This window comes from Barbus barbus, assembly GCF_936440315.1.
Source record: "Barbus barbus genome assembly, chromosome: 17".
Classification (NCBI taxonomy): Eukaryota; Metazoa; Chordata; class Actinopteri; order Cypriniformes; family Cyprinidae; genus Barbus; species Barbus barbus.
Genome location: NC_136745.1, coordinates 7,045,154 through 7,062,121, shown reverse-complemented (window position 1 = coordinate 7,062,121; position 16,968 = coordinate 7,045,154). Strand labels below are relative to the sequence as shown.

Here is a 16,968-nt window from a genome sequence, read left to right as displayed (position 1 = left end):
TGACTCCTTCTGGCTGTAGTGAATGCATCATAGAGTGCTTTACTGGCACATAAGCGCTACGTTCAGAATCAAATCTCTCAAGGTAAATAGGGATATATTGAGATATCCGGCACTACAGATGAACACAGCGCCGAGCAACCGCTACCTGGGCAGGTTTTCGGTTTAATGCTGCGGCCATTGATCTGTGTACAGTCCATTTATCATTCAGGGAGGGAGCCAGTGATCTTCACAGTGTATTAAATGAAACAACTCAGATCATCTGTCACAGGCCCTCTTATTGCTGTTTCCCTCTCAGTGGGGAATTTGGGCTCATTCCAGGCTGCTTGCAGATGGATGTTGCTAGGCAACATGTTTGGGGGCCGTTGCTGCTGACGGTGGCGTGCGTAGGTAAACCCACACGCGGCCAGGGACATACAAACACTCGCATACACACAAGCACACGTGCCCGTGAACTCTCACGAATGTCAGGTCGCCTCCATCATGACTGTATTTGGGCACTTGCTTTAAGGGTTATGCATGTAAGAAACAGAGAAAGGAGGGAGTTTTTGGGGGCGTCACTATTGTGATTCGGATCACATTAGCTTTCCCAAAAAGCTAATGTGACGGAGTGGTTTAGCACAGTGCTTGCTGAAATCAACACAAGGCCAAAGCCATTTCAAACATGATCAATTTGTGCTAGTCAGACCTTAAATATTCAATTCACAACAGAAAAGATAAAAAAAAAAAAAATTACAGCAAAACAAAAACATCAGTGTAGTATGAATGATCTATTCTAAAGCAATGACAAATCGTCAGCCGTCTAACTGTATGTTACAACTGTATAATGAGGACCTCGCAGGGCTTGATGAGCATTTTTATTTCAATTTAGGTGAAAAACAGGCCAGTTTAAAGGTTAAATGTTATTTTATTTTATTAAAATTTTGTTATAACATCTGTAGTAGTAGTATTTCGTACTGTGGTATTTATTTTGTTTCATGGGTTTATAAGCATCCCTGCAGGACTCGGTTCATTTGTAAGATAATCCTTTTGATTAACCAGGATTTTACACATTTAATGAAAACTTGCTTCGCTTGTTGGACCCAAACAGCTCAAACCCCATTATGTAGTGATCCATAACAAATTATGTCTTTTTGCACATCCATTTATTACTATCTTTTTCAATTTGAAGGTTGAGAAAAGACATTGAAAAAAAATATTATTAAAAAGTAAAGTGAGACATAATTAACAATCTTTGTTGTATTATATTCAAGTATTCAAGGACACTGTCTAAGCATGTATTTTTATTGAGTTGTTCAAAAACTGTGACCCTAATCAACTTCTAATAGATGATCGTTGACATTGTTTTATGAAAATTGAACTATTCAGTCATTTTCTTTATTCTTTTCAAAATGAACAAGGCAAAATAAAATCTCCATATTAAGAGAATATTGGGGGTTCAATTCAGCTTAAAACATTGCTTTTGACATGTTCAGTTACCACAGAAGATAATGCTATTTTGTAGAAGAAAAAAAAAAGATCTAGACTAGTGCTGTACATTTGCCCCATTGCATGCATATGCCATGATCCTGTCAAGCTTAATTTGTATATATGCCTTTAAATTGGTGTCATTAATATAGTAAAATGCCCTAAAAATAGGGCAAAGTGCTCCTCAAGCTGAAAGTGCTGCCAATGAATTAATGTAATACATAGGAGGTGAAATTTCAAGGACAATGCTCTTGTCTCCTTTTACATGAGGTATTTTATTTTATTGTATTGTATTTTATTTTATTTTGTAGCAAATGTGAAAAAAGGCAAAATTATATATGCCACTACAACACAGCTCTCCCCCCTCTCTCTCTTCCTCTCTCTCTCTCTCTCTCTCTCTCTTTCTCATAAATGTGTGTATATGTTGGACATATGCCTCTAACTACAGTGCATGCCTATATGTACATACAGTGTATATCACAATATATATATATACAGTGGTGTGAAAAAGTGTTGGCCCCCTTCCTGATTTTTTTTTTTTTTTTGCATGTTTGTCACACTTTAATGTTTCAGATCATCAAACAAATTTAAATATTAATCAAAGATAACACAAGTAAACACAACATGCAGTTTTTGAATGAAGCCTTGCCTATGAAGGGAAACGAAAATCCAAACCCACATGGCCCTGTGTGAAAAAGTGCTTGCCCCTAAACCTAATAACTGGTTGGACCACCCTTAGCAGCAACAACTGCAATCAAGCGTTTGCGATAACTTGCAATGAGTCTGTTACAGCGCTGTGGAGGAATTTTGGCCCACTCATCTTGGCAGAATTGTTGTAATTCAGCCACATTGGAGGGTTTTCGAGCATGAACCGCCTTTTTAAGGTCATGCCACAGCATCTCAATAGGATTTGACTAGGCCACTCCAAAGTCTTCATTTTTTTCAGAGGTTCAGCCATTCAGAGGTGGATGTGTTTTGGATCATTGTCCTGCTGCAGAACCCAAGTTCGCTTCAGCTTGAGGTCTCGAACAGATGGCCGGACATTGTCCTTCAGGATTTTTTGGTAGACAGCTGAATTCATGGTTCATTTATCACAGCAAGTCTTCCAGGTCCTGAAGCAGCAAAACAGCCCCAGACCATCACACTACCACCACCATATTTTACTGTTGGTATGATGTTCTTTTTCTGAAATTATGTGTTACTTTTACGCCAGATGTAATGAGACACAAACCTTCCAAAAAGTTCAACTTTTGTCTCGTCAGTCCACAGAGTATTTTCCCAAAAGTCTTGGGGATCATCAAGATGTTTTCTGGCAAAACTGAGACGAGCCTTTATGTTCTTTTTGCTCAGCAGCGGTTTTCGTCTTGCTCTGCCATGCAGGCCATTTTTGCCCAGTCTCTTTCTTATGGTGGAGTCATGAACACTGACCTTAACTGAGGCAAGTGAGGCCTGCAGTTCTTTAGATGTTGTTGTGGGGTCTTTTGTGACCTCATGGATGCGCTCTTGGGGTAATTTTGGTCAGCCGGTCACTCCTGGGAAGGTTCACCACTGTTCCATGTTTTCGCCATTTGTGGATAATGGCTCTCACTGTGGTTCGCTGGAGTCCCAAAGCTTTAGAAATGGCTTTATAACCTTTTCCAGACTGATAGATCTCAATTACTTTCTTTCTCATTTGTTCCTGAATTTCTTTGGATCTCAACATGATGTGTTGCTTTTGAGGATCTTTTGGTCTACTTCTCTTTGTCAGGCAGGTCATATTTAAGTGATTTCTTGATTGCGATCAGGTGTGGCAGTAATCAGGCCTGGGTGTGGCTAGAGAAACTGAACTCAGGTGTGATAAATCACAGTTATATTTTAACGGGGGTGCAAACACTTTTTCACACAGGGCCATGTGGGTTTGGATTTAGTTTTCCCTTCATACAAAAAAAACTTTCATTTAAAAACTGCATGTTGTGTTTACTTGTGTTATCTTTGATTAATATTTAAATTTGTTTGATGATCTGAAACATTAAAGTGTGACAAACATGCAAAAAAATAAAAAATCAGGAAAGGGGCCAACACTTTTTCACGCCACCGTATATATGTGAGCATATATCATATTCAGGAAAACAGGCTTCTTTTAAATTATTTATGAGACATTAGACCCTAGCGATCAGGTTGCTTGATAGTTTCTGATTCTTAGTTCAGGCAGATGTGAGAAATACATGTTTCTAATGACCTGTATACGGGCGAGGTGCCTTTTTTTTTTTTTTTTTTTTTAGCAATTGTTCCATTGATACTTAAGTGTGTATACAGACACGGCTGCATATGCATTATATCATTACACATGAGCAAACAATGTCTTCCACTTCAATGATATATATATATACACGGAAGCTGATTATATTGATATTCCAGTGTTTGCTCAGGATGAGACTGTGAATCAAGCTAAAACAATATTCTGTCCTGGAATTCAACTATATTTCAGACTGCCCACAGCTGCATCTGTCTGATAGCATCAGTTACCTGTTCATTGTCCTCTTCATCACTGCTGATTTTTAGGTCATCCTCAAGCATTCTGCCAAAATAAACACAACCAAGTTTTAATGACACATAAATCAAGTATGGGATATATTTCTTCAAAGTAAAAACAAATAATTAAATAAACAAATACATGCTAATTTATTAATTAAGAACTTGGATTATAAGTTCTATTATAAACAAAAATTGGTAGTGAGTACTACAGTAGTGAGCAAGACAGATAGATATATAAAAGAAAACAATGTTATGTGAAATCAATGCCATCATCCAGAGAGGCTGCTGACACCCTTGTCTGTATCGACACTCTTTCAAGGCCTGATTGCTAGCAGAACAGACCACAGCCATGAAATAAAGACAAACAGACGAAAGTTCCCCAAACACTGAAACAATAAAAGCCCTTTATAAGAACAAAATGTGTTTATGGTTTAGCTTTCAATGACCTAAGCTGTCGTGCAGGACTGTAGATTGAGAAGGACTTTGAACAAAACTACCAGTCATTAACCTGGTAATATCTAACAGATGCTGTGAAAGACCTACATAGGAAACCAGGTGCTGAAAGTGCACTGCTTTTAAGAGCATAGTTTCTGCTAACAGATGATTTGCAGGTAGAGATTATGAATATGCTTCTAGATCACAGTGTGCAACATTATCTATTCTGTCCATATAAAACGATCAGTACAGGAGAGAATAAACATGAGCAAAGAATAACAAAGAAAAGAACAAATAAAGCAAAAGAGAGTTTTTCCATGAAGCAGACTGATTGATTGTGGGAAGCTGTGGAGCCTTCACATTGTATTGTTTGCCACATCTGTTTCACTCAACACGAGGAGTGATGTCCCATTAGAAGAAGCTACTGACACCAACAATTAGCCTTACTCACACAAACCATTCAGAAATACATATTATACATTTATAAACACAAGGATGTGTTGGACAGGACATAAAATTCACAGAAAAGGGCAAATTATATTTTACTGTCAACACTGTAATTAAGAACTTTCACTGTTTTTCAAGACGGAAAGAAGGAAACCTAATTAACACTTCACAAACTTTCCAATGACCTTTAATAATGATTTGGGCAATTGTGTTTAAAGGAATAGCACACCCAAAAATGATTTTAGTTTGGGGACCAATTCTCATTATTAACTGACTATAAATTATGAAATTTGCCTCAATAAACTCATAATTAGCTGCTTATTAATAGTTAGTAAGGAAGTTGTTATGTTTAGGCATGGGTGTAGGATTAAGGGCTCTAATAGGCATACAATGCATTAATATGTGCTTTATAAGTACTAATAAACAGCCTAAAATAATATGCATGCTAATAAGCAACCAGTTAATAGTGAGAATTGGTCCGAAAACTAAAGTGTTACCGAAATTCTGTCATCATTTACTCATAAATGATTACCTCATATGGTTCCAAACAGTTGCTGGTTGCATTGACTTTCATACTCTTGAAACAAACAAACAAACAAACAACAACAACATATAGAAGTCAATGGCTACCGTCAACGGTTTTGTTACTAACATTCTTCAAAATATATTATTTTGTATTCAACAGAAGAAAGAAAGTCATACAGGTTTCTAACATGGGGGTGAGTAAATGATGGCAGATGTTTTATTTTTGGGTCAACTGTCCCTTTAAGTTTGAAGGGGTCTGACTTCATCCTGGTAACTCTAGGAATATGGGAACACCACATGGGGAAAAAGATTCTAGTTTTTTTTTTGCAAGAAGGTAAAAACCCAGCAATACTGTGAACTCCAGAAAATTCCAGCAAACTTCAATGATGTTTAGGTGTGGTGGTTTCTGGTTAACACCAAAGGCATTTGACTTCAACCTGGTGTTGTTCTAGTCAAATGGGAACACCACAAGGAAAATAAAGATTTCTTTCTTTCTTTGCAAAATGAGTGAGGTGGGAACTCCAGAACTTTCCATTAAGCTTCAATGATGTTTAGATCTGTCAAGTCATCTTTCACCCCTACTGTATGAGTCTATTGAGTCATACAGTAGACAATTATCAGATAAGTTGACTCACAAGGGATATCCGTGCTGTAACATGTTGTTCTCAGACATTGTGTGGTGACGGCATCATCCTAATGTACAGTAAATCTGTCCAGATGCAGGAGGTAGATTAAAAGATAACCCATTATGTAATAAACTACTTATACTGCCTTGCTATTACTTTTCCTATTCACTGGTCCAGGGTTTATTTGTATATCAATACATTTACAGTATGGCAGGTGATTCATTGGAGGAAAAGGACTTAGGGCACTAGATAAACAGATATAATGGCTAAAGCCTCAGTTCAAATAGAGTTGAGAGCAGCTTGAGGAAAAACCTAAAAAACTCTTCCACTGCACATGGAAACCTGTTGCTAAACGTGTACAGTAACAGTCCCATGGAGTAGATGGAAGGTGTTGTTCAGGAGCTTGAAACAGCCTTCATGATCAGGTTATTGATTCTTTCGGCTTTGCCTGCATTGATTTTGCTGCCTCAGTACACACTGTATAAGAGCACAAAGGTAGGTGGCTCTGTTACTAGTTACAATATTCGGTCACACTTTATTTTAAGGTCCACTTCTCACCATTAACAAACCATTAACTATGGTTAGGCATGCTATAAGCAACTAGTTAATAGTGAAAATTGGTCCCAAAGTGTTACCCAATATTCTCAACAGTGTGTTCTCACTCAAATAACTTGAATTGCTTAAAACACACAGTTTAAATGAACAGCGGGTTATCAAAGTAAAACCAAGGCCAAGAAAACCAAACACCCAGAGAAAGCCTTTAAACTTTCTAACTGTTAGCACATGAGAAGTGAAACAAAAGCTGGTGTGCTTTTTCTCAGTGTCTCCACTCATTACTGTACAGCTTCAATGGGTTTGAAGGACCCAAAATGCTATGAACCAAATCTGTTCCAGAATTCTGGTGTACATTTCACCCAAGTATATAATTATCCATGTTTCTGATGTTTTCCCCCTCTACATTTCACCCAAGTACATAATTATCCATGTTTCTGATGTTTTCCCCCTCATAAACAATCTGTTCTCATATGCATATTTCCACAGTATGTTACCGCTGGAGTTAAAAGTTAATCAAAAAAGTTCATGCTCGGAGTTAAGGATAAGGCGCTTTTGCACCGTGTAGTTCTAGGAAGTTAGTTCTATAGGAACTAGCCATCAGGGTGGTTCCTAGAGAAGCAGTTTCTTCCTTGGGCCATTTTTCTGGTTGCATTTGCATCGGCAGCAGAAACTCTGAAGTGGCTGATAATGACGTCTTTATTCGTGGCATTTACAAACATCAACAACCGGTGAACGGAGAACTACGTGATCGGAATTGTTTTTGTTGTGTGTCGTGGGTTTTGTGATAATGGAGAAGGAATTTAAACAATTTATGTGATTGAAAGAGCAGGAAAATCTCCTATGCAAACTTGCAGTGTTACATACCACTGAGGCTGAGGAAAGAACCAAACACTGCAGAAACCAGGTAGCTAAATGCTGTTATCGCTGTTTTCCATTTTCGTGGAGTAAATAGTTTTACACTGCTTTTTAAAAATGCTGGGTAGTCTGTGTTTTGTATGCGTTTGGCCAATCAACATATAATTACGTCACTGGTAGTTCTTAGAACTGTTTTAGACTACTAAGTAGGTGCTAATTTAGTTCCCCCAAATGGAGTTCCTAGAACTAAAACCATTCCTAGTTCCTGCGGTGTGAACACGCCAAAAAGCAGAAACTTCCACCAATAGTTCTAGGAACTACTACATGAAAAGGTTCCACCGGTGCGAAAGCCCCTATATAATAATAAAAAAACCACTCAAAACGCATTTATGCAATATATGGGACACAGTGACCTTAAAAACCATATGTTAAGCTGACAAATGATAAAGGGTTATCTAAAAGAAAATACCTCATTTAAAAGAAGACAACTATATTCAAAAGCACTGGGATATTCAAACTCTTAAGGTGCAATCTCAGACCAAGTTCAGATTGGTGTGTCTTTCTCGGCTTCAATGATATTCGGGCAGAGCAGACAGATGTTTTTGAGGGCAGAGCGGACTTTCCGTAGAGAGCGGGTCATGTAGTTTGCAGTAGCAGACTTGTGCCACATAACTGCTGGGCTCTGGACTCTGGGGTCTCATGGGTCGGCTCTGGGCTGTATGCCAGCTATGGTCCCCTAATTGTGAGAGTGGAACACTCGCTGGTCATTACTAAAATTTGGCGTGTTGCACAGAGGTATCCTGCAAATTGTGAGGCACCTGGTACTTGTCTCCATAGCTGACTGCCAGCTACTTGATAGGCAAATGGATGACTAATGTGAAATTCAAGGGGGATTCAAGTGTATTGATAGGAATGCCAATTATGATCACAAAAGCCTTGTAGCGATGTTCAATTCAATTCCAACTTTGTGTAAAGCACATTTAACAATCATATAAAAAAAACTTAAGGTCTAGATACCAGTCAGCAACAACAAGATGACAGTGGCAGTAAGGATATCCCTGAGAATAACAATGTACCTTAATTAAACCTCTTGTGCCTTTACTGTTACTGCAGGTAGCGATCAAGAAATTTCAAGGATGTCTTGGGTTTTAAGTCCAGTAGAATAAAAGTATTTCTGAGAAATCTGGCCTTGACCAAATACAACAGTCGCAAAGATATTTGCTAGTATTTTGCCTGACTCTTCTGCAGTAATTCCAAGATTGAGGTGTTGGGGGTCATCCTCTTGCTAAAAGGACATGGAATTACCAAGTGTTCATTATCTTGATCAGTGGTGGTCAGTCCAACTCCTTGGAGAGCCACTGCCCTGCAGAGTTTAACTCTAATCCCTAATTAAACACAACCTGGGGTGCGTTCCCCAAAAGGATAATTTGCTAACTTTGATTGTTATTTCCATTTAACTTTATTGGTAACGATAACAAAACGTACCCCTGATAATCAAGAGCTTCAGGATTACTAAAAACGTCTAGGCAAATGTGTTGGGAGCCAAATTCTGCAGGACACTGGCTCTCTTGGAGCCGGATTGGACACTCCAGATATTGGTGGATGATGATGTTTGGGAAATGGACATTAATGGCCATGCTGGCTGTGAGCTGTTCAACAGTCTGAAATATAGATTCATCAGTCCACCAGACCAACTTTCACTCTTCAGATGTCTTTTTATTTTCACTCATGTAAGTCTGCTTCAATGAACCATGCCAGCCAACTAGCTTTGTTTGTTTCACATCATCTTCTCTGAAGGTTTAATCGTGAATGGTGTCCTAGAGCTTCTTTTCCATGACTAGTTATGGTCAAACTGGAATTTGTTCTGATTTTTGGATAGACTCAAACTATTTGAACTACCCTTGCAGTTGTTTTGCAGTATGTCTGAATTGATCAAGATTAATCGGTAACACTTTATTTTAAGGACCAATTCTCACAACTAACTAGTTGCTTATTAGCATGCATATTACTAGCATATTGCTTATTAGTAATAATAAAGCACATATTAATACCTTATTCTTCATAACCATATTTTAGATCCCTTAATCTTACCCAATACCTAAACTGAACTTAACCTAAACCTTACTAACTATTCATTCTTGCTTTCAATTCTGTCGAAGATTCACTGCCAGGAAACTTATGCAAATCCAGCAACAACGTCTTCTTCTAAAGCACTTATTTTAGCATCATGGGAACTTGCACAGAACTTCATTTTCTGGTGGATATATTACGCATATTGATTTGTGTGTGATGAATCAGACAATCAGAAAACAGTCCATCCAGAAACAGACAGAAGTGTTCCTACACCTTTGACTGGTGCAGTAACATATCCGTGTCATGACCTTCTTCTTGACACCGTGACTTCATTCATCAGGAGAGCTTGTCACTTAAAGATAGTGTACTGATCCAGTTTTCCTGGTCCAGACTTTGCCCTTTCACCGAGTCTCACACCTCTATAATAACCCCTCACTCCCCCAGTTTTTTCCAAACCCTCCTCCCTCCCTATAACTACTATTATTAGATGTGTCTCTAGTTATTTTTTATTTTTTACAGCGACCACCGTAGGTGCCAAATTGCCATTTAAGAGCGTCCCTCTGGGTTCTCTCTTCTTGTTGTTATTTGATGGTGACAGGCTCCTTTGTTAAGGAGAGCTTTCCCTTAGCCCACTTAGCTTAGCGCTTTGACAGCTCCACAATAGAAGCCTTTTCTCCAGCGAGCTGCCAGGCGACCAGATGTAGGGGGAGGAGGGGAGGCACTCTGGAGAGGAATCGTGTGTGTGTGTAACGACAGGGTGGGCGACTGTCACCCTCATACTCCGTGTCAACATTGGCAAGCTGGAATTAATATTTGGAGGTGAATAGGGAGTGGGGTTCTGATCTGGCAGGGCTAAGAGTATATGAATTTTGCTAACAGAGGGCAATAAATGTAAGTTTATGACAGGATTTTATATTGAGTTTGAGGGCAGTATAGTTCTTAATAGAACAATAAACAAAATCTCTCCCCTTACACGAACAATGACCCCTATCTGTTAGCTTTACGGCGCAGCACCTTGTTTAAATTGAGAAACTGCTAATACGTTGAGAGTGAAGCACAAAAAGGGGGATTTCTTTTTGCGTTTCCTTCCGAGGCCTGATAGAAGAATGTTTCCATCACTTCCTGAGGGTCCCTGAGGAACCCACTCCTAGTAAAGCTGTTTACTGTAGCCCCTTTGGAAATGAATCCAGGCCTTATAAAAAAATCCACACAGAGTCACCGTTTCAATCACAGGCAGGTACATGAAAATGCACTTGGACTTGCTCGGCAGTAAATAAACACATTGTGTTTTTTCTGGGAAGACAATAGCACGCCAGCACTGCCCTGAGACTCAGCAGCGCTCCAGTTCTGTCAACACCACGCACGTCTCGAAAGCAACTCATGAGAGAAGGTCCCAAACGCTGCTACTGCTACCCAATTCCCACACACATGGTAATAACAATGGTAATACCATTGTAAACAAAAGCATCTAGATAGAATCATGTTTTATAACTCGGACAATAGTACCATAGTATTCTTTGAAGTATTTCAGTGTACTATCTAAATACCATTCAATGAATGGTTAGTCATTTAATACCATAGTAAACTACTAGTACCATGGTTTTACTATCTGTTACTATCAGTGCACTGAGTACGTGTGAAGGCTGTTTATGGGGAAATAATCAATAAAATGTCTATGTAAACATTTTGATTTTAGTGTTTTGCAAAGATGTAGCCAATCCTCATCCTCCAAACATCTAATCCTCCAAACACATGGTCAACCCAATGTTGACAATAAACCTAAATACTGACAGACAGACAGACAGACAGACAGACAGAGAATATGTCTGATTGGCTAAAAAAGTAAAGGCCACGCCTCCAACTTTTTTTTGCATTTACACTTTCAACTTTCTTTAGATTTCTCAAGACACCTATTTTAGTGATATCTGTCAGGTGGCATGGGCATAAACAAAAAATAAATAAATAAATAAATGCAGTTTTCCCATAAATAAACACACATTTTAAATAAATAAATAAATGTTGTTTTGTAGAGTTTTCACATAAATAAATCCCCATAAATTATTAAAAAGAGTTGATACAAACAAAAACTCTTTTTTTCTCTCTCTCTTTTTCTAAACCTGCAACCAATGTAAAAGTATTGGTAACACTTTATTTTAGGGTATCTTAACTAGTTGCTTATTAGCATGCATATTACTTGAATATTAGTCATTTATTAGTAGTAATTAAGCACATATTAATGCCTTATTCTACATGACCTTATTCTACATCCCTAATCCTACCCAATACCTAAACTTAACAACTACCTTACTAACAATTAATAAGCAGCAAATTAGGAATTTATTGAGGGAAAAGTCGTAGTTAATAGTGAAGAAGTGTTCCCTATTCTAAAGTGTTACCAAAGTATTGTATGAATAATAATACAACTAATAATTACTACACAGATGACTCAGAATTAATTACAGGAATTACTGCCATCTTGGCTGCTACTGAAACAGTCCTCACTGTTGGACTGAACGCTCAGAGTGAAACATGCTGAGATTAAACAGGAAAAAAAAAAAACCTTTGGGGTGGAAAAGTACACATAGCAGTGGGAAGTGCAAAGGCAACACCCCTCTCCTCCCATCCTCTATCCTAGGAAAACTTTGATTAAGGAGCCCCTGATGGACAAGTGCTCCAGAGGGCTGCTTCCACCTCCAGCCTGTCCCATTCATCCTCACACAACCTCCCCTGTTCTGTCTCGCTCTGTCCAGCGGGTTATTTACCTTGGCCCAGAGCCACTTCCGACTCAGATTCAGAGTTGACTGGAGTGTCACATCAAGAGTCTATGTTAATGTTTGTGATGAAAAAGCACCTCCCCCCACCTCGTGTCTGGGTTCCCTTTCTTTTCTCCTCAAGAGCAGGGATTCTGTTGTCTGTGTTTATCTTCACCGCTGAGGGAATGTCATAGTCTTTCAGAAGTGCTGTCTAAAAGGGATGAAAGAAACCCCTTGCATGCCGTGAATTCAAATGTATGCTTGGACATGAAGACATCAGGAGTGTTTTATATGGAGGAAGAAAAAAATGCTTACAATGCTTCGTTCAACCATGTCACGTCGTCAATAATAATAGATGTCTTTTCACTGTGTGGTCATCCCAGAGGAACACCGTATTGCTCAAAAGTAGTTCTTCCACAGTTCACTTAAATTGACTGTTTTAATAATTCATTCTCAGTTAGCTCAGAAGGTTCTTATTTATGTTTTATTTCAATTTCGACTTTGTGTCAGAAGTTTGTGGAATAAAAACAGACACAAATCTGAAAATGAAAATCGACAAACGAGATGTTGTACATTTAATGTGGATACAGAAGTTCAGATAATTTGGTCTTGGAAGAAGGAATGATAAATGAGCTTGTATTATCCGGATTACAGAATCTAAGCATGATGGCCTATTCTATTCTATTCTATTCTATTCTATTCTATTCTATTCTATTTTACTTTTTATGATGCCAAAAATATACCTTTTCACTGCTGTGGGGTCGATTTTTTGTATGTTTTTAATGTTCTTATATTGGATTTATTTGATAAAAAAATATAGTAAACCGCAATATTGTGAATTATTATTACAATTGAAACAAACTGTTTTCTATTTTAATATAACATAAAATATAATTTATTCCAGTAATTTCTGCATTACTTCAGTCTTCAGTGTAACATGACCCTTCTGAAATCATAACATTTATATATTAATTTAATATGCTGATTTACAGCTCAAGAAACATTTCTTATTATTATCAGTGATTGAAACAGTTGTGCTGCTTCATGTTTTTTATGGAATCCGTGATACATTTTTGTACCAGGATTCATTGATGAATATAGAGTTCAAAAGAACAGTATTTATTTGAAATCATATTGCCACTTTAATTATTTTATTGCCTTTATACCACTTTTGGTCAGTTGGAAATACATCTTGCTCAATAAAACACAGTTACTATCCACAAAAATGTGAACGGTAGTGCATTCCTGATATCTTGTAATTTTCTCTCATATAAAATGGTTTAAAATGAGTTCATCCTCTTCCTTGCCTAAGAATGTTTGCCACAGTGCTCTTAGTCTTAATTCAGATCTGGATGCTGGCAAAGGCTGTCTGATCAACCTCTGACTTTGAGGCTGCGGCAGTTCAGAGCATCTTGGCATCATTAGAAACCAAAGCTGAAGACCATCCGCAACCATTTCCATCATGAAGAGAGCACTTAGCGCTCTCCTTTGCCCTTCCTTCTGATGACTAATTAAGCCTAATCAATTACAGTTTGATGACTCCCTGAGTTGACATCATGTGAGATGAATGCTGTATAATACGCCTATTTAATGAAGGAGTAATCAGACAGGCTTTTGTGTACTGTATGACAATCAGTTGAATGAAAACTCTCTCTAAATACAGATATAAAATGTCTCACTGCACCGTCTCTGGCATTAAAGAGATAATTCACCCAAAAATTAACATTTTGTTATCAGAGGGTGACCACTTGTTCCAAACCTGTTTGAGTTTCTGTTGAGCAAGTGTAATAAGATATACACTTAAATGTGTATTTTCTTTCCACTAGTCAAAAAGAAGTCAAGTTATGAAAGCAAAATAGCCTAAAATCTCAAAATTGACCAGTGCATGAAAAACATTGGCTTTGCTTGTAGTGTATTGCCTTAAGGGAAGATGCTGGTCAAAATAAAACACTGCTATTGCTATAAATCCAATATTCCATAGTGGAACATAACACCATAATAATATCCTCAAGCAGAACGTGTGAGCAGAGCGACATCCCTGAGAATATCTAATCTAGCAGTAGAGGCTATCCTTGGCTTGCGGCCCTGTCTGTGTTTGACACTAAGCCCATATCCTCTGGTGTGCTCTCCCAGACGGTGGGAAAAGCACCAGTTGAGTTTGACTAATATCAGGCTCCGAGTAAATTACACCACTGATCACCGGCACTCGCAAGGAGGTTACAAAATGGCCGATCCAACAAGGAAAAGTGCCGTTTTACGACTCCTCACCACGGTAAACTTCAAATTAAAGCCTCTGTACTATCCACCTAATGGATGATTGTGGCTCAAGTGGGAGAGATTCAAGTGCTAAAGGTTTATAAAATGGCATATCTGAATCCTCCATGTTAGTCTTGAGATATCTGTGTGGTAGAGTGAGAAACATTACTGCCCGAGGTTATGGGACTTGAAGAGTTCACAACACTCACTGAAAAGTGTTACATAATGTCAACATCTAGAAGCAATTCAACAATATTATAAAGCTCACTTGTGGATCCAAAAGTGGATGTAATTTAAAGGGGCAGTTTCTTTCTTCTGCTGAACACAAAATAAGCTATTTTGAAGAATGTTCGTAACCAAACAGTTGTAAATCCCCATTGACCTCTGCAGTATGGAATTCTATGGAAGTCAATAAGAACCAGCAACTGTTTGGTTACCAACATCCTGTAGAAGTCAACAGTTGCTGGTCCCCAATGACGTCCATACTATAAAATACTATGGAAGTCAATATGGACCAAAAACACTTGCTCATCCCCAATGATCCCCATTGACTTGTACAGTATGAAATACTATGTTTGTCAATGGGGACGAGCAACTGTTTGGTTACCAACATTCTGTGGAAGTCAAATAAAATGATCATAAAATAAAATAAAATGTTGAGTAACCAAACAGTTGCTGGTCCCCACTGACCCCATACTATGAAATACTATGGAAACCAATAGGGACCAACCACACTTGTTGATCCTCATTGACCTCCATAGAATGAAATACTATAAATGCCAATGGGGACCAGCAACTGTTTGGTTACCAACATTCTATGGGAGTCAAAAGTTGTTGGTCCCCATTTTCTTCCATAAAATATGATTAACCAAACTGCTGCTGGTCCCTACTGACCTCCATACTATGAAAAATTATGGAAGTCAATAGGGACCAGCAACTGTTGACATCCATAGAATGTTGGTAACCAAACAGTTGCTGGTCCCTATTGACTTCAATAATATTTCATAGTATGGAGGTCAGTGGGGACCAGCAACCCCATTTTGTTCCATCGAATGTTGGTAACTAAACAGTTGCTGGTCCCCATTGACACGTGTACAGTATTATGAAGTACTATGCAAGTCAATGGGGACCAACAATTGTTTGGTTACCACAATTCTATGGAAGTCAACAGCTGCTGGTTCCCATTTTGTTACGTAGAATGTTGGGAACCAAACAGTTGCTGGTCCCAACTGACCTCAATTTTATGAAATATTATGGAAGTCAATAGGGACCAGCAACTGTTTAGTTACCCACACTCTTTAAAATATCTACTTTTGTGTTCAGCAGAAGGAATAAACTCATACGGGTTTGGAATGACATAGGGGTGAGTGAACGATTCAGCGAATCATTTTTAGGTTTAAGTACTGTCAATTAAATAAATTTGGACTTGACTGAAAGAATTCTCATTCGTGATTGTTTTGATTAAAGCATTTCGTGTTTAGACCTATGGCTCACAGGCGACAGACCAGTTCTCACATTCCTCATCCCCCTTTGACATTCAGCAATGCAAAGACTGTTCAATATCATGTAACATTTCTGTCAGCACAATATTTCCTGATATTAATTTCTGCCTACAATTCAAACATTCAGCCTAAGATCATGCATTCAGCTCTCGAGGACAAAGCCAGTATTGACATAAATGTTCTTACCCTGAGGGCTGCATCCCTAAATATTTGGACTGGTTAAATCATTTAAGACCTTTCAAATATCTGGCACATAACTGAGATGAATACAGGCGGAGTGATTCTGTGCAGCAGCAAAGGAATAATGGAGCAGTGTAAGAAGACAGTGGGATATGTGAACGGCATGCAGTAAACACAAAGAGCAGTGCTCAAGGCTTGCTCTGGGTCTCTGGAATGAAGAGAAAATGACATATCAGAGACTGGGGCCAGATCAGCAGATAACTGCAGCCTTTAAGTGGCTTCCACAAGTAAACAATGCAGCATTCCTCCAGCTATTGTTAGCAGTATCACCCCATCGCTGCCTCTCCAAACTGACACACACTCTCTGCCACACTTTCATTTGTTTGACTTTGTCATAGCTGTTTAGAACATATTTCAGCACCACTCAAGTTCAATACTTCTTCGCTTTTCATAGAAAATATTCACATTAACTGACCTAAATTTGGTCGCTAATAATAAACTAAGAAAAATTTAAATTAAAAATTATAGCAAATAACTGCCAGGTTCCCATACACTTTTTCTTTGTTCTGCTATCAACAAAGTAGACGTGAAAAGAGAAGTCTTTTTTTATTTAATGTGTATTATATGTTTTGCTTAAATTATAAACCTCACTAAACTCCTTAATAAACAGGTAATATTTGTTAGATTTATGGTAATTAACAAAGCAACATACATTTATATAGATAAGTTTTGATGGCATTTTCCTTTTCAAGTAATTTTATTTAGTTTTTAGGATATTTCTGG

The 16,968-nt window shown here is 38.1% G+C and overlaps 1 protein-coding gene across 1 annotated transcript in view; it reads right to left on the bottom strand.

Annotated features, from left to right (window-relative positions):
* Positions 1-16,968, bottom strand: part of LOC306883783 (AF4/FMR2 family member 2-like) — a 237,431-nt gene that overhangs the window by 69,396 nt on the left and 151,067 nt on the right. The window contains 1 exon segment of the mRNA XM_079439265.1: positions 3,970-4,021. Coding sequence (XP_079295391.1) covers positions 3,970-4,021 — 52 coding nt within the window.